Source organism: Schistocerca gregaria, chromosome 5 (assembly GCF_023897955.1).
Source record: "Schistocerca gregaria isolate iqSchGreg1 chromosome 5, iqSchGreg1.2, whole genome shotgun sequence".
In the NCBI taxonomy this organism is placed as follows: domain Eukaryota; kingdom Metazoa; phylum Arthropoda; class Insecta; order Orthoptera; family Acrididae; genus Schistocerca; species Schistocerca gregaria.
The window spans coordinates 568,004,097-568,027,393 of record NC_064924.1 but is presented as its reverse complement, the minus strand read 5'-3'; the positions used below and the strand labels follow the sequence as shown (position 1 = coordinate 568,027,393).

Below are 23,297 nucleotides of genomic sequence, written 5' to 3'. Positions count from 1 at the left end.
CCTATAAATATCTAGTATACAGACAAAAAATAGGAATAGATAATACAAATATTAAAGAAGAACTAAAAGAAAAATGTAGACAAAGACTAATAAAAATACTAAAAACAGAATTGACAGCAAGAAACAAGACAAAAGCTATAAATACCTATGCTATACCAACATTGACCTACTCATTTGGAGTAGTGAAATGGAGTAACACAGACCTAGAAGCACTCAATACACTTACATGATCACAGTGCCACAAATATAGAATACATCACATACATTCAGCAACAGAAAGATTCACATTAAGCAGAAAGGAAGGAGGAAGGGGATTTATCAACATAAAAAACCTATATTATTGGCAGGTAGACAATTTAAGAAAATTCTTTATAGAATGAGCAGAAACTAGCAAAATACACAAAGCAATCACTCATACAAATACATCGGCTACACCATTGCAATTTCATAACCACTTCTACAACCCTTTAAATCACATAACATCAACAGATACGAAGAAAGTAAATTGGAAAAAGAAAACACTACATGGTAAGCACCCGTATCATCTAACACAGCCACACATTGATCAAGACGCATCCAATACATGGCTAAGAAAATGCAATATACAGGGTGTCACAGCTATCTTGTCCACCCAAAATATCTCTGTAATAATAACAGCTATTGGAAAACGACTTTCACTCGTATCAATGTAGGGCTGGGGCCCATGAATGTACATATTTGGAAACATTCTAAAACAAAAGCATATGTGTTTTTCAACAAAAACTTATGTTTTTTTAAATGGACCTCTTATATTTTTTCTTCAGCAATCCATAGCATGACAAAGCACATACACAATGGTGTTGATTGCATTGCAATATTCCCATTACATCCCGAGATATTGAGACGTGAAGTTGACGCTTGAAACACCCGACATGCGCTGCTAGCGCACGCCCTGAAACTCAGGCGTGAACCGTAATCGCGATGTCATTGACATGTGTAATCACACTTCCATACTTATCAAGAGGTCCGAAATGAATAATATGGTTTGCTGCCATCCTGCATTGACGTTGTACATTCCAGGAGGTATTTATCCCATAGGCTAGGGGTGATGCTGTTCTGTAACATATCTGTGTACCACAATGTTACTCACAAAGTTAACTTTGCTTATCGTTAATCCGTTACTAAAAAGGTAATGCCGTTCAACGTTAAAACTTTACTTTACTGTAGATCTAGCACAAGTGACAGTTAATCATTCAATCTTAATAGTAAAATTCATGTTGATGGTTTTAGTGAAATGAGCAAGTGGACTAAAAGTTTTACCGTTGTTTAGGTAAAAATGTTTTGATTTGGGAAGTTCAGGTAGGACATAGAAGATGAATGTAAACATGTTTAACCAATTAGTTTTATTATCACATAATTATCAATGTTATGTTTATCTAATGCGTGAAATGACAAATTGTTGCAAACAAATGTTTCTTAACATCACTGTGTAAAATGGCCCTTTGTAGAAACTTCCACTGTGATACCAGCACTACATACTAAACATAGCGTTCACATCTCATGCTCAAAGTGATGCCCTTTGGCTTGCATACATAGGGTCACTCTGCGGATGAAGGATGCCCTACTTCGTGCTACTGTTTCCTCTTTGATGGCTGTACAAGCATCAATAATGCGTTGCTTCATGTCCTCTGGTGTTGTTCGTTCATGTTGGTAAACAGCATCCTTCACTGCTCCCCAAAGACAATAATCCAGCGGTGTAAGGTCCGGAGATCGGGCAGGCCACCTAACTGGGCCACCTCGTCCAATCCACCAACCAGGGAATTTACGGTTCAGAAGTCGTCGTGCTCATAAGGCATTATGTGCAGGGCATCCGTCATGCTGATACCACATAACCATTCTCCGGTTCAGAGGTACGGTGTCCAAAAGAACAGGAATATTGTGTCGTATAAATCTGGAGTATTGTCTGCCATTTAGGATGCCATTTATAAAGAAAGGTCCGATAATGGTATCTCCAATAATCCCACTCCAAACATTAACTTTCCACAGACGTTGATGCTCTACCTGACGGAGCCATTTTGGATTGTCTGCAGACCAATAATGCATATTCCTCATATTGACAATTCCTTTGTTGGAGAATGATGCCTCGTCGGTAAAGAGAACATCTGCAAAAATTTGGATTAGTCAGAAGTTTTTGCTGAGCCCACTGACAAAATGTTACCCTATTGCGGAAGTCATTTCCATGAAGATCCTGGTGTAAATGAACATGGTAAGGATGAAATTTATGACATTTAAGAATACGCTGTGCACTTGATTTCGACACACCAACTTCACGTTCAATTTGACGTGTGCTGATATGAGGATTCACAGCTACGGTAGCAAGCACAGCAACTTCAGCATGTTCATCTGTGCATGTTCTAGGACGAGGTCGAGGTCTTGGATTTAAGTTTCCCGTTTCACATAGACGAGATGTGAGAAGACCAAACATCCGGCGCGAAGGCGATGGCTTGTCAGGGAATCGTCTTCTGTACAGTCGTTCTGCCTGAACAGCATTTCATCCACCTACAACAGGGTACAGTACAGTTATGTAGTGTAGGGTGGAAAACAGACATATGAACTTAATAATCATAATGTTCGCTTACAGCACTATCAACAAACAAGCAATCTCATAACAAATTTCCCGTCAACGTACATTCTCCATAGATCAGCAGCATTTCTACCATATCTTAATGTGTGTACATTATACTGTACAGTTTAAGTTCCACAACACAACGTTTATTCACAATGTGTACTACCTCCGTGCCGTCACTAGAGTACTCTGATGCACGACTACTCTGGCAAGCAACAACAAGTGGGATGCTCGGAGGGTGGTGAAGTACAGGAGTTTGTATGGGTTGCAATCATAAACAAGGCGAAGTGGTAACTGTGGCAGTAGTGGGAACTACGTTGGACACTTGACTAGGTAGAGCCAGGCCCTGCCCGACAGGCACAATGGGTCATATAACGCATTAGATAAACCTTATTTTGGGTGTGCAGGATAAATAAGACAACCTGATGGGTGTACACCAATCGGTACTGGTTCATATTGTGTATGTAGATATGTAAAACGTGCAAGAAGAGGGAAACCATTATGTGCTTATGAGAGTTGATGGCAGCAGACCGTATTATTCGTTTCGGACCTCTTAATAAGTATGGAGGTGTGATTACACATGTCAATCACATCGCGATTACGGGCAGCATGGGGTTCACGCCTGAGCCTCAGGACGTGCGCTAGCAGCGCATGTCGGGTGTTTCAAGCGTCAACTTCGCGTCTCAATATCTCGGGATGTATTGGGAATATTGCATTGCAATCAACACCATTGTGTATGTGCTTTGTCATGCTATGGATTGCTGAAGAAAAAATATAGGAGGTCCATTTAAAAAAAACATAAGTTTGTGTTAAAAACACATATTCTTTCGTTTTAGAATGTTTCCAAGTATGTACATTCATGAGCCCCAGCCCTACATTGATACCAGTGAAAGTCGTTTTCCAATAGCTGTTATTGTTCCAGAGATACTTTGGGTGGACAAGATAGCTGGGACACCCTTATACAGTGAGATGGAAGGATTCATGATTGCAATACAGGATCAAACAATGAACACTAGATATTACAGCAAGCATATTATTAAAGATCCCAATACCACAACAGATAAATGCAGACTTTGCAAACAACAAATGGAAACAGTAGATCACATCACAAGCGGATGTACAATACTAGCAAATACAGAATACCCCAGAAGACATGACAATGTAGCAAAAATAATACACCAACAACTTGCCATACAACATAAACTAATAAAACAACATGTTCCCACATAAAAGTATGCACCACAAAATGTACTGGAGAATGATGAATACAAATTATACTGGAACAGAACCATTATAACAGATAAAACAACACCACAACAAACCTGACATCATACTCACCAATAAAAAGGATAACTTAACACAACTAATCAAAATATCCATACCCAATACAACCAATATACAGAAGAAAACAGGAGAAAAAATTGAAAAATACATCCAACTGGCTGAGGAAGTCAAGGACATGTGGCATCAGGATAAAGTTGGCATCATACCAATTATACTGTCAACTACAGGAGTGTCATACCACACATTATCCACCAGTACATCAATGCAATACAGCTACATCCAAATGTATATATACGACTACAGAAATCTGTAATTATTGATACATGTTCAATTACCCGAAAGTTCCTAAATGCAATGTAACATATACCGTACAGTTAAAAGGAAGTCACACTTGATAAAGGTCCGCGTCACTTTGCATTTTTAACCAGACATAACGTCTGAGACAGGAAATAATAATAATAATAATAATAATAATAATAATAATAATAGCTCTGATAAACCTGTGTGAGCTGTGTTGATTTGCCACTAACAAAGGAATAGGAAGTGTTACAAATGTAAAACATTTCACATTTCATGGAATAACCCAGATGCAATCATAACAGAGGTATATCTTTGGAGAGGCCAGAAAAATCTAATAGTCTGGATGATTGACCGATGAGACCTTACTGTGTTCGTACTGTGAACAATCGTAAGGGGATGATCAAAAAGTTTCTGTCTGAAGGCTGTACATTTCAGAATCAGTATACCAATCGTGCAAATCACTGTGAGCATTGGGGCAATTGTCACACCTATGCACCTGGTTGAAGATGCCCATTTGCTAAAACTCAGTGTCCTGCTGCATAAAGATGTGCATAACTGCCTGTTGCACATCCTTGTTTGACAGAAATTGTTGACCATTCAAGGCCTTTTGTTAAAGTACTGAAGTCGTTATGATTACTTGGGGAGAGATAAGGACTATAAGGCAGGTGCTTCAGTGCCTTCCACTTCAGTTGACATAACTTCTGCACTACAGCATTTACGATATGGGGATGTGCTTTATCATGAAGCAGCAGCACCCCTTGGCGCACCATCCCACAGTGGTGGTTTCCGACATTCGGCCAGGTACATATTATCCATTCTCCGATGGATGTCTAGCTGTGTTTGTCCTGTGGCAGTCGAGCAAAGAATAACAGCACATTGGTCCTGTTCGAACACTTTTAGGCAATAAATTCACCACAGTTCATGTTTCCACATGATGAATTCTTCTCGGGTTATCAGCCGAGTGGTGGCGTCATCTTGTCCCAACATTTTAATGAGTTTCGTTCTCATCATCTTCTGACCAGAACTCATTGAAACGTTGCAACAAGGCAACACCACCATTCAGCTGATAACCCGAGAAGAATTCATCAGTGGAATACACTGATAAAGACTGCTGTTGCATATATGTTTCCACATTTCCTGCACGCATGTTGGAAACCACAAGTGCCACACTAATCCCTAGCCTATGTGCTGGTACTTTATACCTACATTGGAGTCATGTTATGTTGCACATATGCTGCAGCAACACCCTCAAAGAGAAAGGTTTTGACCTATCTTTTAAAAGGAGAAACTACAGCCATTATGTCCACCAAAGTCATGTAGGAGTCAATCTACTGTGTGGCCTAATTATGGCTGCATCTCCTGGAGTAAAATATTCTACAGCTGAAATAGTACACTATTCGTACAAGTGTGTGAGGAGTACGCATGAAGATGTTGTCACCAGGAAAAACAAAAGTGGTGTTCTGTGCTTCTGAATGCGGAATGTTAGATCCCTTAATTGGTTAGGTGGGTTGGAGAATTTAAAAATGGAAATGGGCAGATTGAAGTTGCCATGGCATTAGTGAAATGCAGTACATGGTTATACATATGAAATCAGTCGGTGATAATGCAGGAATAGATATAATACTGAATGAAAGAGAGGAATGCTACTATGAAAAGCACAGTGAACACATTACACGACAGAAATGAAGCAAACAATTATCACAGTAGTAAAAGGTCATATTTCTGCTGGCTCCACAGATGGAGATGGGACTGAAAGACTGTGCGGTGAGATAAGAGACTGTTAATGGGGATGAAAAATTAAATGTGATGGGGGTGAAATTCGGTATTAGGACAAAGAAGAGAATATAAAAAATTGTGTGAGAACATGGTCTTGAGGAAAGCGGAATCCACCTGTAAAATTTTGCACAGAGCATTCTCAACACTTGATTTGAGAATCATGAAAGGAAGTTGATAAGATGGAGAAGATCAGGAAACACTGGGAAGTATTAGTTCAGCTATACAGGAGTAAAACTAAACATTTTAGTAGGTAACATTATAAAATAATTCAAATAAAACTTCCATATAGAAGGCATCCCATTTGTATTGGTTCCAGAGTGACAACTGATTACATTTATGAGTTTGTGTACCGTTCACTGTGGGTTTATTTATCGATTGTTATTTTTATTTTGAAGTTAAAGTTGTGAAGTTGTGCTTGAATTTACATAATTGCATTTTTAACTATGATTGTTATTTACTGGCTGATTCTACTATATCATTTAAACCTCTTGCACATACCTACAAATGCTGAATATGCTGGTTTGGTATTAATATACATGTTTTGATATAGAAGTGCTGCTGCTTGCAGAGAACGTGGTACAAGATTTCCTAACCACAGACTGCTACATGCAGAAGTGCTTGGTTATAATTCACTAAACTGTGTGAGACTGGTCTAGTGCCCAGGAGTCATATTTCATGTGAAGGTGTAGACCAACAGGGTGTGGATGAATTAGCATTCATTATTCAGTTGCTAGAACAAAGTTCTTCAACAAGCACATGCTGAATTTTCACGTGTATCAGTGTTCCACATATAACAGACATTATGTATGTGCAATCCTTATCATTTAGAGTGGATTCAGTACCTTTGAGAAGATGGTGAAAGTAAGTGATTGGACTTTTGTCATTGCTAGGAGCAAAGTAATCCCATTAATATTATTAACTCCTGAAGGCACTTTCACTCATGATGGTATCAGTAACACTCATAAATGAACTGGTAGTCCAACAAAAACACACATACCTTTGTGGATACACATTTTCGAGAACGGCTGTCCGTAAAAAAAGTGCTGTAGTATGAAAACCAGTTGATCGGGCCTGTTGTGTTAAATTTTCATCTTACAGGGCCCCATTATTTAGAGTTTTTTTTGAAAATGAGTTTCCAGTATTATTGGAAGAGGTCCTTGGCCTGCAAGGATGTGTGTGCTTTTCCATCATGACAGGGTATTTGGACAATCTAGTCATCAGATCACACATCACCTAAACCTAACATTGCTCAGAAAATCAAATGGTACAAATGGTCATGTTTGTTCATCAAGTTCTGTGATGGTTACAAGGGGAGGCCTACCAAGAAAACGTAAGCATAAGAGACTAATTGATCATTCAGATTACAAGTAGTGCTGCCCTCATAATAAACTACAATTATTCAAAAATAATTCTTGTACAAAAACTTTGACATATCATGTAAGTTTCATATATGGTTTAAATAAGATTAAGAAATAAAAAATAGTATTTGTGTTAGGCGTGATATCATAGCAAGTGTGATTATTCCACTTGTGGTGTTTTGAGCTACTACTGTGATTTAACAAGACAACTATTACAGGCATAATTTTGTTCTGTTTTTAAAATTTTGTAACTCATTTCATCAATTAAATCTGTTGTTTTTTGTAGAGGGAGAGGAGCTGAGAAGCAGTGCCTTTGAAATTATTTTGGACTGCATTACACTTACAATTCAATTAATCAACCGATCTTCATATATTGGCGCGAATTTAATAATGATGGTAAGTATAGTAAAATAACTTGTCCCTAGTTGTACTGAATTGTAGAGACATAGGGTCAATGACAGGAGCATAAATGAGACTGAAAACTTGCTAACGTATCACACAATGTAGGAATTGCAGTTCTGGGATCAAGAGTTGTGTCTAGTGAAGTAGGAGAGAGGAGAAAAAGGCAGGGAATGGGAGGAAGTGTTGGGAAACAGAGTAAACCCCACTGTCCACACCCCTCCCTCCATATAAAAATAAAGCTGTGGAGGGCGTAGGGGTATTCATAGTGTACAGCCTGGCCCAAGTACAGACTGCTACCGTTGACACTTGAACAACATCCAATGGCAATGAAGGCTGTGCCATTGAAGCTGTAGACTCCATGCTACATGCATCGTTTGTTGTAGGCAGTGTACATTGGTCATGATGTTGAGTTGCAGAATCATCTGTGAATAGAGATTGTAATTGTAATAGTTTTCTAACCTTGAAAATTACAGGAAGTCTGGTGGTTATGTGGAATGTGGTCTGTTGCATTGTACATGACAACAGAAAAACATGTAGCTTTCTCTATAGCAGTTGCACGCTCAGATATGTGAGATGTAGATGAAAGATCGTGTTGGAGAAAAATGTTCTTGCAATTTACACATTTTGGCTGAGGCAACCTCTAATTTCTTAGAATTCACACAAATTTTGAAATATACCACTTTACTCTTGGTAGAAATGTTTTGTTCCCCTTACCTTGGGTATTTTAACTTACCATTTAAATTGCAGAAAGCATGCTTCAGCATATGAAAATCTTCAGTGAGTACTCTTGCATCTTAGAGCTGGAGCCAATAGAATCCAATCCGGTCACCATGATACCTGATGCAGGAGGGCTGTTAATCGCATTATGTTGCAGTGTGTCACCAGGAGGGCTGCAGTGCAAGGTGTGGGAGCTGCTTACTGTATGATGTCCATGAACCATCTCCCAGCTCATCTGCTTGTGCTCAGAGTACAGAAATATCTATATTGTAATGGCACAAGAAATTGGCACCAAGAATGGTTTTCCATGAGAGCTAATAAAAAACTCTTCTGAAATGGCCTTTTGAAGCATAAGTTACTACTATGCTTTGTTTACCAGATGTAAGAATGTTACAGTTATTAGCAGCTGTATGCTAAGAGTCAGCCGAAGTTTGTTGGTCCTGATTCGAAGGTGGTAAACAGGTGTCTGATCCTGCACCAGTGAGGTATGTCTGTAAAATGGCATGAACAAAAAAAAATGCCAAGAACATTGTGTCAGTCTGGTGTTTCATGAAAGCTTACAAGTTGCCAGTGGTGAGTGTGACGACAAATCCACTGCCTAAATTGGAAATGACCATCTTTAGGTCAAGAATAGCAGCAAAAGCATTGGGAAATTTTTACTTATTGTGGACACTTTTCTTGCAGACATTGGTAGATGCCTGCACATGGCTGCTGTTATCTTTTGGATAATCACAAGGGGATGTTCACTTCATTGGCTTTTGGCCAAAGCTTGAATGGTACCAGTACCAATTCCATGACAACTTATTGACAGGGCCACATATATCCCATCAGCTGATGTTGCATCAGCTCTTGAGTCAGTGCGTCTGCATGCATTTCCTTGATTTGCCACTGGAGAATGTTTGTCTAGCTGGACCATACAGATCTCTTTCACTAGCAGAAGCTGTTACCCTCTATTAGCATAGTGTCTGATTATGATGCAACACTATTACTAGCTTATGGGTCTATACTTGAACTGTCAATTTGTAAAAATATAGTACGTTTAATCACCCACATGCAACTATGAAGATGAGTCTTCGCTGTTGTTCAAAATTACAGCACTCTTAACAAGAGAGATAGCTATTAACAACACTTGTCGTATGGTAGCTTCTGAAATTTTAACTTATTTAAGTAATGGTTGAAGGTGACATCCATGGTGAGGATAAATAGTAATTTGTCATCATGCACACAATAAGCAGTAAGTGAAAGTTGCAACATTTTGAACCACAGGTCCAGCTGTTGTTGCATTTACGGTGGTATTAAGACTTGCTACACGATGCGGAAGATGTAGTGTGCCCAACTGGTAAAATGTTTGAGGGCTGCATGAAACCTGGAACTTAACATGAATGTCCCAAAGTACGAAGCATTGAGAACCAGATTGGTAATCACTCTATCTGATTCATTCAGCAACTGATCTGGTGAAGCATGATCTGTTTTAATGGGTGCTGTAGATTCGCACTTGATGTGCTTCTTGCTACCCATAGTTTTTTTGCAGGGACACCACTTATGATGGCACTATACATAATAAAAACAATGTGTTACAGCTACTGCTGAATACTGCAATCTGTTATTGCACAAGAAGCATGCAATGTGATAAAATATAAAACAGTAGCCATATGGAAGGAAGGCAAAAGGTGAGAATATGAAGGCAACAGTACAAAAATTATTACACATTTTATCCATTCAGTGATAGCCTTTAAAGTTAGATTAATTGTGTCACCACAATATGACATTGGTCTGCCTAACAGTTGGATCAGTTACTTTGTGAGTGATTGTAAGCAGATGGTAAGTATCAAGCACAATAATGTCAACCTTAAAGCTATTTCTGAACATACGTCACAGTATAAGGGTAAGAGCACTGTGGATGCTATAAATGAATTTATCCACAAAATATGCTACACATTAGATAAGGGTATAAAGGTCACAGAAATATTCTGTGATGCAACTAAAGCTTTGATTCAGTGAACCATGCATTACTCCTCCACAAGTTACAGATATATGGGATTGGGGACACTGCTTTAAAATGGTTTAGCTCTTACCTGTCAGATAGGAAGCAAAGAGTAATTTTAACTTCAAATGGAACCAATTATTCCTCAAACTGGAAACAGTTTCCCAAGAAGTCCCACAAGTTCCACAAGGCTCGATATTGGGTCCCTATCTGTTTCTTTTTTTGTGTAAATGACCTACCACTTGCTATTCATGTTCATTCAGTCTTATTTGCTGATGATACATCAGTTCTAATTGAAACAGGTATCTGAAAGTGTTCCAGAAAAGGCCAAAAATACTTTAGAAAAACTCAAATCTTGGTTCCATCAGAATGGACTAAAACTGAATGTAATGAAAACCAAAATGATGCAATTTGAAGCAAAATGACTAGAAAGGACAGAAGTAAAGATAACTTGTAATGATCAGGATATCACAGAAGCAAACCACGTGAAATTATTAGGCCTAAATTGTAATAAAAATTTAAATTGGAAGATACACATAGATTACTTAGCAAATAAACTGAACAGCTTGGCATTTGCAATGTGTATTTTGTCAGGTGTCACAAACATGGATACCAGAAAGATAGTTTATCACTGCTACTTTGAGTCAGTTATTCGTTATGGCATAATCTTCTGGGGAAATTCAGCAAATGTCACTAGGCTCCTAGTATGAGGGCTATCCACAAAGTACATTATGTTTTGGAATTAAAAATAAATAAATAAAGTATTCGAATTTTTTTTATTATTTACACTGAAATACTACTATTCTACATAGTTGCCATTTAAATTAAGGCACCTATCATAGCGATGGACCAGCTTGGAAATTCCTTCGTCATAAAATTCGGCCGCCTGCGCCTTCAACCACGTGGTTACCTTTTCTTGAACCTGTCTGTTGTCATCAAAACACTGCATAGCCAACCACTTCATTGCTGGGAATAAGCGGAAGTCGCTCGGTGCCAGGTCAGGACTGTACGGCGGTTGAGGAAACAACTCCCACTTAAAAGATTCAAGATCTTCACGAGTGGCATTTGCCGTGTGGGCCCAGGCGTTGTCGTGAATCAGCAAGATCTTTGAGCCCAACTTTCCCCTGCGCTTGTTTTGTATTGCTCTTCTGAGATTGTGCAGAGTTGGGCAATACCTTTGAGAGTTTATTGTAGTGCCTGTTCCAGGAAATCCACAAAAATCACACCTTTTCTGTCCCAAAAGACAGACTGTACAAACCATAGGAGTGGGTTATTGGGCCAAAACAGAGGCAAGTGGACCACTAGTAATAACACTGACAGTTCTTCAAACATTCTGTAAACTTTATAAAAATCGGCTATGGTTCAGTTCCATCCAGTTAACGTGTCATGTTGGGGGTCACTACTTGTCAATTTTGGCTGGACTTTGGCTGATTTGCACATGCTTATAACCAGAACTGACAAACACACACTCATCTGGAGGTATATGGGCTTCATTGTGGGTTCCTCATCTACTGACATGCTTCCTTATCGGCAGAAGAGAGATATTGTGCTTTAATGCACTGATGCTTTGCAGAAAGCAGAATTGCTTCTAAAAGTGAACTAGTTAACCTGTAGCAACTTTGTAACAATTAATCAGTAAGGAGTGAACATGAAATATTCACAAAAATGAGGAATAAAAGGAATACATATAATTAGCAGGAAACATGCGGAAAAACACCGTGTCCTTGACAGTTGGGCATGGAATTGCTTTGGCAACCACGGTTCACTTCGCTATATCATGTGGTACTGCACCACTAACACTAAGCAAACACTTAATCCTGCACTAACACGTGATGACACTCCTGTCGGATGTTATAGTGAAATGCAATACAGTGCTTAAATTTTTGTATATATATATGTGAGGAATTTGGTGTTGGTTTATATTTTAACTGTCTCGTACTAAATGTCAATAGTTTCAGATGTTACGGAATTCTTATAATAAATGAATGAGTTAAGATAAATTTATTTTCTTTTTTTTTTTAGACCTGGTACTAGAACTAAATATGCTTAATCGTTGACTTCACTACACAGCTTTCATTTCCTTGCTGTTAATAAAGATTTGTATAATCATGTGCTCTGTATATATTTATTACAATTAAATAAAAATCAACTAAATAAAGTGGAAATATTAGTCGATTTCATTTCTAGAGACTTAAAACTTTATATATGCTTTTTAATGGCTATATTTATATTAAATATCCTGAAGGAATGTGCTGCATGGAGTTGCACTCTTCTTACCATAATTTTGATAACTGAAGTTGTATGTAAAGACTTTCTTATAGTTCAGTAAAGTAATATGATGAAATTAATTTTCAGGCATGGAGTATTACACACCACAGTTGGCTTACATTTGTTTTGCTGTTATGGGCAAGTTTACTGTGGATGTTCCCAAATCAGCGCAGAGCTATGTTGCGCAGCTCCCCATTCTTAGTTTTTTATGCAGAGCTTCTGCTCATAGCACAATATATTTATGGAATGGATTTAAATGATTCGGAGTTGCCTCAGGAAGTCAAAGGAGTTAATCTGAAACAAATTGGCTTTGAGAAACCTGATGGGTTAGCTTGTGAACCACTGTTAATAAAGGTATTTAACCTTACTGGATTAAAGTCGTTGTTTTACATGATAAAGTTATACAGATTAGAGATTATGAAATTATTATGAGTAATAAATGATTCATATGTTAAATGTATAAGCCTTGACATCTTGGGCTACTTTTCTGTTAATATCTTTTTTCTTCTTAATTTTTTATGTTTTGGAGTATAGTTTGTTCAAATGTTGTCACAGAAATGGTAGGAGAAGAAAGGTGATGCAATGTTCTCTGTATGTTTATAATTCCATAAAATTATCATAGTTAGGTGATGCTAAATGTACAGCTCTCGAGGAGCTTAGCCAGTCACATCTATGTTTTGGTTTGCCAAACTAAACCTTAGTGAGCACTTGTGAATGGCTTTTCTGTTGTGTACTTCCAAATACTGCATGGTTTTGACAGCAAACATAATTCACTTCAGAGAATGAGGAACTATATTAAGCACATGAACTGCAAGAGTGGGAAAAAAACTTAAAAATAATTAAACAAGCCACATCAATATGAACTACATGCACAGAGGAGGTGCAGATATAGCTGCAATGAATGTAAGCAGTGGCAATTGTCAGGTCTTTTGTATATTTTAAATTTTAATCAGGAAATAGGTACATATAGGCACTTGTTTACTTTCAAGAAATTTTACTGTATTGGCAGTTTTTAATAATTTAATTTTGCACTTATTGCCTCCATTTCCACTTGATGAAAGCATCTAATGAATTTATCTTCTTTTTCTTGTCCCAATTTGGATTTTTGTTTGCTTAAGATATTTTCCACCATATTTACTTTTGTTGGCATTTTTTCTGTGGGTCTCACAAGGACCTATGACATCTATATTCTGTTATCAGAAACATTACATTCTCTTCAGACCACTCCATCACTCACACAAGTAATGTCAACAACCAAGCTCACTTGCAAAACTGCAACAAATGCTCTTTATGAACTTCCTTTGGTGCTTTGCTGAAAAACCTACAACTGGCAAAATACAAGCATGCAGATATGAATGCGAACTGAACATGATTGCATGGTGTCTGCTTGCACACAGGTTGTATTTGAACCAGAGAGAATTCTAATTTGCTGGTGCTTGTTCACTTGGGGTCACTCCAATGTAACCCAGACTTTAGAGAAATAGAAAAAATGTGTATATCTATAGGTTTGATTGAAAGTAACATTCATAATGAGCAAGAAGAGATTAAAGTATTTATATGGGCTTATTACAAGAATGAGTGAAAGTAGATTAACAATAGAATTTCCAACTCCTTATTACAATGAAACTGACCACATAATGGTTGGCTGAAACGTGAAGATGTGTTTTGAACTAGCTTAAAGACATACTAGGAAAAAAACAATGTACAAACACCAAGAATGTGTGGTTATTAGAAAAGGCAGTTACATTAGTGAAAGAATGAAATTTCATGAGGAGGAGGAGGAGGAGAGTGAGAGATCCTGAAAATAAACTGCTCTCCACAGTTCAGAATAAACCAAACTGATGAAAAATAAGAAAAACAGTAAACAACTTTTGGAAAAGTTTCATCTATCTTTTTGCAGCAGGGTACCTTGAAATTCATTAAGAGAGTGTGTAACAGCCACCTTCATCAAAATTATTATCATCAATTCCTGTCTCCATTCACGCCAAGAGAACTAGATAAATATTCTTTCAAAACTTGTGACAAGTACTGTGCATCCTTTCTCATCTAATGGCAGACAGGAAGTATGTTAAATCGACTGCCTTCTTCCCTGTGGTCAAAAAACAGATACTAGAGAACAGAGGCAACACTACATAATTCATAAAATTAGCACTGGTAAAAATAAATGTTATACTTTGTCACAAGTGTTATATTCCTATAGAAATAGGAAATTGCCAAGAGGCTCGAGCACAGAATGATTACAGATCGATGTAGGTTGCAGAGTACAGTTATACTGAATAGTGCTTGGAAGAAATAGTCACCTATTGTTTATATGAGGATGTGCTGAGAAGTAATGCCATCAAATTTTTTATTCATTTCTCAATATTGGTTGAGGTAGTACATGTCATGCATAATACTCAACAGACTCTACAGCTTTGCTGACTCAGGTTGCAACCATGTGCAGCTGGAGGGCTCCAAATTGTAACTTGTAACATGGTGGTGTGTAAAACATCTATGTTGGTGCATGAGAAACAGTGTTCATGAATTTGAAGAGTTTTTCCATATTTGGAGCATACTTCCTTCAGCATGACACTGCCAGACCAAATGCAAGTGCTACGACATCTGCAACAATCTGATACTTTGGTTTCACTGTCATTGATCATTCTGCATACAGTCCCATCCAATTTTCATCTGTTTCCAAAACTTAAGGAGCAGCAGCAAGTGCTTCACCTTGGTAGTGTTGAAGCAGTACATACACGCAGAAGTGAGGTTGTGGCTCCATCAACAGAGACAGACATTCTGCAGTGATGTTATCAACATAGTGGTCTCTTGTTGGGGAAAAAGCGTTCATTACCAGGGTGACTGTATCGAGAAATAAATATGTAGACTCAAAGACTAATGATGTAAAATGTTAATAACATTGTTTTCTTTACAGAGTTTTAAGAGTTTTCTCATAAAGAATTCAGAGGTATTACTTTTCAGCACTCCCTTGTATTATACGTGGAAACTAACCCCATGTTCTGAAGAGTGTGTATGAACATCTTTATGTACCTTTCATCTGTCCAAAGTATTGATGTTTTGGAAAGTGTGTCACAGAAGATCTGAACATAATGTTATGGTTAATTAATTGTAATTTTTAAACTGGTGCACTGAGATTTACTAAATTAGTAAAACAGTGTCACTCTCACTTTGTCGCTTTAGCTGTGTGCTGGTCATGTTATGAAATCATATAATTGCAATAATTTATCCATTAAAAGATCACTTTGAATGCCTAGTATCTTAGAAACAAGTTATTTTGTTTTTCATGTAGTTGTTTCATTATTTTCTTATCTGGTATTTCATTAGAGACGGGAGATAATGCAAAATGTTCATTCACAAGAACTAACTGTCATGCTGACAGAAGTATCAACACTAAGTATTCAGATTCAGCTGTTATATTTTTGTGCAGACTTCATGCCTGAAGTGGCTGAGATTAACAAATTTTAGAACTCAAGTGATTATTTTATTTATTAATGTGATTCACAGTTTGAATTTTAAAATAAGGTAGCTACAACAGTGTAGCATAATTGGAATGAAATCACAAGAAAAAAGGCTTTATCAAATACAAATACTCGCTAGATGTGGTCAAAATATGATGTAGAATAAAATAGGAGTTTCCTTGGCCATGAGTAAATAACCTCCTCTTGGTATGTTTACACATTTTCACTGTGTTGTAGGGTATGAATTTGTTACCAGCAGAGAAGACAAAAATTGTATAACATTTCAGTGATACACAGAAATAGATCATTATGTATAGTAGTGGAATTAAATTTAGATGTGTGCCTATTTCTGTGCCTGAAGATGTAAACGCCTCATGAGGTAACGGTGCATCATACACACCATTGCCTCTTTGTTTACTGTATTTTACTTAAGTCATTCTCCTGTGCCTAATCTTATTTTCCAATTTTCAGATTGCATACACAGTTATGTTCTGGATAACACTACGGCAGTATATGCAAGAAAAATTTGAACAGCGAAGTACTTCAGCCTTGCACGACTTAGCAGCTCCTTTGCAAGTTACTGTCAACACTGCTACCTCAGGTAACAAGTTGTTATAGTTACTTTTACAATGTTACTATCCTTTAATTTCAAATCGCGTGTAATCGGTTTGTGAGGTCACTGTTGCATATTGTATTACCCTAGATGTACTCTGTGAATCTGATGAAAAGCTCTCAGCTATCCAGCTGTGTGGCAACATTAAGAAAGTATGAAATTTTGGAAACATCATACTTATTCTATTCTGATGAAGTGTTGAGTTACAGTGGATAATGCAGTACTTATACTAGTTGTGCAGCTCCTGCATGTGGTAGCAGGTGGCTAGGGCATACACAGCTGGTGGGTGAGGGAGGGCATTGAGGATGTGGTGGTGGTGGTGGTGGTGGTGGATGGGCTGGAGGGCTATATGTAAAGACTGCTCTCTGTCATTCCCTGAGAGCAATATAATAGAGGCAGTGCTATGTATGAATGCATGCTTCCGTGGTGATATCCGCCATTTGGCCACATGGACAAGAAAAGTTGGAAGAGTTCCTGGAGCACCTCAACAGCATCCATGACCACATCAACTTCACAATGGAAGTAGAGAAGGAGGGTTCCCTGCCGTACTTGGACGTGCTTGTCTCACGTAAACCCAATAGGTATGTAGGTCATAGTGTTTACTGCAAGCCCACCCACACAGATCGGTATCTGCACGCCACCAGCTTCCATCATTCAGCACAGAAACAGTCAGTTCTGAGGACCTTAGTACATTGAGCTGAAACCGTCTCAGATACTGAAAACTTGCTGAGAGAATTGAGCCACTTATGCAAAGTTTTTAAAGAAAATGGTTACAACAACAAACAGATCTCACAAGCAGTGTCATCCAAGCCACAAAAGAAGAAGAACTCTGAAGAATACACCAAGCATGTTGCATTCTTAATGTTTTGTGGTTTGACAACAGGGAAGATTAGTCAGTTCCTGAAGAGGCATAAAATAGACACGATCTTCAGACCTCCGGCAAAGATCTAGCAACTAATGAAATCTGTGAAAGACAATGTAGGCCTCAGAACACAAGGAATTTACAAGATATCATGTGGATGTGGGCAGTTCTATGTCAGCCAGACTGTTTTCACTATTGAACAGTGCCACATAGAATGTGAAAGGTGTTACTGTCTGTGCTATCCCGAAAAGTCAGCTGTAGCAGAAAATGCTCTGGAAAACAGACACTGAATTGCATTCAATGAGTTGTCCATTATTAAATGGTCAAATGGCTTCTGGGATAGTGTGATAAATGAGGCCATAGAGTTTGGAATTTCTGACAATACCTTCAATAGAGATAGTGGATTGCAGCTGAGTACAGTGTCGGATCCGGTGTTGAGAGAGTTGAAGCGGGCCCGGCAGTCACTCGGCCAAAACATTACCACATATGGTGTGGTGCCGAGCACCAATGATGTCACGAGTGACAGCACGGCAATGACAACCACACGACAGTCATCCACTTGACAATGGCAGAGGTGATCTCTGCCGAAAGCTTGTGGGCAGTAAACCACTTGACGTGGCTTGAAACCCGAGAATGTTTTATTAGAGGCCGTGCTTCTTCCAAACAAAAGTACAGAGCATTAACTACTCTGTCTTTTCACTCAGTGATAAAAGTAAGTAGTTTTGAGCAAGACTGAGCCTTTCTGGTACCAATTGCTGATATCTATTAGCGAGTTTGCTCTTCAGAGGCATAATAAGTAACAGAGTGAATTTTATCAACTGAAAATAAAAAATGAATTAGGCTTACAATCAGAGGTTCTGATTTGAAACAAACTGCTGTACAGTACAGTGTGAATGAGGGATGTGGGTGGAATGGAAGATGTGATTTGTCAGAGGTAAATGGAAGCCTTACATTGAAAAAAAGTCTGCAGTTATTGAAGATTTGAACCACAATGGGACTCTCCAGGGATGATATAGATTTACCATATGTCAGTTGCATAGGCAACAGGGGTGAGTGGCTGAAATTTAAGATATTAGAGAGAAACAGTGATATTACAGTGTGCATGCAGAGTAATAGAGTCAATCTGAGTCAGATGCATGTTAGAATAGTGACAGTGACAGACATAATCCACAAAATAGGCAGAGGAAGGTGACTTTAGCCATCTACCCTAGTGTATATCTAACGTGCAACCAGGGCAGGGACACATGGTACTATAGTACAGCAGGACTAAATAACAAAAACAATTTAAAGAAGCATGTCTCTGGGGCCAGATGTGGGAGTCAGTCACATGACCTCTCTCCCGTATCTTCTTATTAGGTATTAAAATAATCCTGGTTGTGCTGCAACTTAGTGCAGGCTCTCTACTGCCCTTGGGGGCTTTGAGCCATAAATTAAGCATTCACATAGCAGCATGTGTAGCTGACTCAGACAACTGAGTATTGAGTGTAAAACTTTAAGGATATAGAAAGACAATAATAATTATTAATTTCTTGGGGTCCACATTGTGACTAACAACTGAGGGTGTGCACTGCTGAGCAGGTCATGTTTATGTAGGATATTGGTGTATATGTCTATTGTAGCAATAACTACTAGGTGAGTGTATGGTGGAAATCAGACGAGAATAACAACAGGAGTCTGCAGACAGTCCAATGTGGGTGCTGGTCAACAAAGTCAGGTGTCCTTACATTGAGGGAAACGAACTCGACTATCATAAGAGGTCCGTGATATGTATTTGTGAAAGTGACACGATGTTGAATGGGAAGTTTGTGTGCAGTGTGGAGGTTAATAAGGCAAAACTCAGCCTCAATATGTGTCCATCATATTCAGAAGACTTATAGAATGCTGCATGGACAGTAGACACAGGTCTGCTAGAGCAGGCTGTACTTGTGGTGCTGTCAGATATTTGGCTGGCACGTTGTGATCCACATCCCTCACAGTTGAGCACATTTCTTTTGGAGTCAATCTGGTTATCTCAAGTATTGTAAAACAATTTCTTCAAACTAGCAGCACTTGACCTAGGAGAAGTAAATTAATGAAAAACTGCTCCAGTTGTTGTGCAGAACTTTTAGTCATCTGCCAATACAGTCTTTGTGTTAGGTCTTTTTGAAGTGGTTTTGAAAACTGCCATAAATATGATAGCTATACACACAGTGTATACAATAGACGATGAAAAAGAAAGTTTACATATGCATAGGAACAGATATAGTATAAAACGTTAATTCTGCTATAGGGAGTCAGATGGATTTAAAATGCTATCTGCCCATTGATATTGTGAGAAATGTGAGCATCTCAAGACTGTATAATTCATTACATTACACGTATCCTTGGGCTTAAGAGGATTTGTGTTTTGTCATATTTCAAAATCCTGACGTGTATGTTTTACAAATAAAAGGTTAAGAATAGTTTTTTAGTTTTAATAAAAGCATAACATAGTTACAAGGGATGGATCATCCAAGTCTTAAGGATAGAATTGAGTCCTCTAGCACATAGGAGTTGAACCACATGGAACTGCAGAGCTCATTAACACAACTTCGATGTCTTGTGGACTGCTTACATAGCAAGTTTACAAACAAATGAATAGAGTTATGAATTTGTGAATTTTTGAATTTGTCAGAACATATATCCTCTTAAACCCAAAGAATGTAATGAATTATACAACTTTGGGATGTTCATATTTTTCACAATATTGTTGTGCACTTATAATTTTAAATCAACCAAACTTGCACTTTCATCATCTGGACATTGATTCTCTACAGCATAATGTAAGTTTTATACTCTATTTGCAGTTTTACATTTGTAAAGCTTGTTTCTTCATCTTCTGTTATATACAGTGTGGTGTGTGTGTGTGTGTGTGTGTGTGTGTGTGTGTGTGTGTGTGTGTGTACCTATCATATTTACGGCAGTTTTCAGAACCTCTTAAAAATAGCCTAATATATAGGCTGAAACCAGCAGTGGACTAAACAGTTCTACACTTCATATGGAGCTGTTTTTCATTAATTCAGCAAACAGTTGCAGAATCAGCACATTCAGAAACTAATAGAAGTTAAACTGATGCTATTCCACACAGATATGAGAACTTAAGTGGCATTTTCTGCCTCTTGCTATCCACAGTTCAGAGTCTTTCATTTCTAGTAAGGAAGTTTTAAAATTTTCAAAAGCTAAGAATTCAAGTGTTATTTATTTGTGTTATGACAACCACATTTTTGTTTCTTAATCAGATTAACAGTTTAGGCTTTACAGACATCATCAAGAGGCCGTTAGTACTCCTCAGGTTTAGGAATGACCAAATAATGTTAAATTATAAAACCAGAGGTGTACCAACTGCATTGCATTCTTTGGATCTGATGTCTGTAAAGGTGAAACAACAAAAACAATCAATTATTGACAAAACTATTTAATTGGATGGATAAAAAAATCTACTCACCAAGCGGCAGCAGAACATACGCATAAAAAAGATGGTTGTAACTTGCTAGCTTTGAGCCAGTGGCTCCCCCTTCAGGTAGAAGGGTTGAAGGGGATGGAAGAGAGGTGAAGGAAAAGGACTGGAGAGGTCTAGGAAAAGGGGTAGAGTTTGGGAAAGTCACCCAGAACCACAGGTCTGGGGAGACTTACCATTCAGGATGAAAAGGAAAGGAAGAGGCTTTCCTTCTCATCCTGTACGGTAAGTCTCCCTTGACCCACGGTTCTAGTTGACTTTCCTGAAATCTACCTCTTTTTCTAGACCTCTCCAGTCCTATTCCTTCATTCCCCTCTTCCTTCCCCTACAATCCTACTGCCCATAGGAGCCACTGGCTCCAAAAGCTTGCCAACCAGTTAGTTGGTCATTACTTGTTATGTGTCCAATTAAATAATTTTGAAACAGGTAATCTGTTTAAAAAACTGTGAATTCATCAGCTGGTTTAGATATCAGTGTCACCAAACTTCTCTAGTATTCTGGGAGACCTCACTTGAAGTTGTTGTTTTGCTTTGACAGCAGATGAATAAATGCTCCATTTCTGCCTCAAGGATCAGTAGTATTTATTGTTACTGCCATTAGAAATAGTTTTTGGTGCCATGATGAATGTAATTGACTGCTGTAAAGGCATTGCAATATTGTGACACAAAACATGGTTGCTGTTTAAAATAGGTGTATTTTTTGCCCCCTTTTGTCTAGGTTGAATGATTTACATAAGAGTGGACCCTTCCCTTATTGGGAGACACCTTGGTTGTGCAATTGGGCTTGTTTGGGATATCTGGAATATCAATTTAAGGATGTACTCATAATAAAGGAAAGTAACCTACTTAATTATAAATAAAAATGTGTAAATTACATCTTATTGTAAGCCAAAGGTAGGCGTTGGATGCTCAGTTGTTGTTCGTTAATGTATTGTTGGAATGAGTAGTCAATTGTAAGTTTTGTCTTTAGTCTGTAAACATTTGAGAAATGTGATTACAAAATAAAAAATCTTTCCTTACTCTTCATCATCAAACCATCATATAATTTTCACAGTTATTGTGTAGCTATAGAGCAATGGACATTTATTTATAATGTTTTTTTATAATTGATTCTTAAAAATAGATTTCTGTGTTCAGGATAGTAAATAATTCAACTGCCTTGTAAAATAAATTGTTTAGTAACTATACTGTATGATGCGCTCAACAACATTTCGACACAGAGCTGATCGGAAAACTGTTACATGTTTGTTTGAGACCTCATTCATAGTTTTCTGATTACTGAACATAACAGTGGATACATTATTTTCATTTCCCAGAAGAGACGATATCAGAAGCAAGCATATCTACATTCTATCATCAAATCCTTTTGATGAAGAGAACTGAACAAACCTGGTCATGCACGTTTGTGACTAAACTGATTCCATTGTGTTTAAATGTGCAACAGTTACTATTAGTAAGGGAGTATGCATATTAGAACTCTGCAATTTAGAACATGCAGCACTAAGAGGAATTAACCATAGCTATTGATGTTTGGTTAACGATTTCAAAAAAGGTAATAATAATAATTCATAATGATGAATGCCACACACAAAAATTGTGACTTGTATGCTAAAGATCTGTTTTGTAAGGTAGCTTGATCATCTGTTAGTCCACTGGTGCCACAGTTAATTTATGTTCTTGTTAATTTAATCTGCAGATTATGGATGACAATATTCTGGTCACTTTCTCTTGTACTGCTGTACAAAGAACAAATAAAACTGATTTATGGTGTTTTTACTTAAAATTCCTTTTATCCAGAAGGTTGTCAGGTTGGCTATTCATTGATCTTGTTATTTTCACATCTTTTCAGGTTTTGGTAACCAGAATGAAACTAATAAAACATATGGATGTTTAGAGCCAGTCTTCAAGTATGTTAAAATGATTATGGTGAAATACTTCATTTGGGTAGTGGCAATCATGCTGTTTGCCATTGGAATTACTGGAAAACGTATGACACTGTTCCGGATAATATACATGGCACTATTTCTAGTATTTGTGTTAGTCTTTCAGGTACTGTATATTTTAAGCTTTATTTACTAATAAAAAATAACCATATTAACCATGTATTTATATATAATTCCTGATTGAGGAACCTCTACACAGCATTAAATGTTGTTTCAGGTTTTATGATTTGCTGTTGTTTAGTTATTTTCTCCC

General features: G+C 37.7%; 1 protein-coding gene across 11 annotated transcripts in view; it reads left to right on the top strand.

Annotated features, from left to right (window-relative positions):
- The window catches only part of LOC126272844 (piezo-type mechanosensitive ion channel component), a 651,486-nt gene that overhangs the window by 243,632 nt on the left and 384,557 nt on the right, over nucleotides 1-23,297 (top strand). For all 11 annotated transcript variants that reach the window (XM_049976053.1, XM_049976051.1, XM_049976056.1 and 8 more), the window contains 4 exons: nucleotides 7,610-7,719; nucleotides 12,782-13,048; nucleotides 16,624-16,753; nucleotides 22,951-23,150. In XM_049976053.1, coding sequence (XP_049832010.1) covers nucleotides 7,610-7,719; nucleotides 12,782-13,048; nucleotides 16,624-16,753; nucleotides 22,951-23,150 — 707 coding nt within the window. The remainder of the gene's footprint in view (nucleotides 1-7,609; nucleotides 7,720-12,781; nucleotides 13,049-16,623; nucleotides 16,754-22,950; nucleotides 23,151-23,297) is intronic.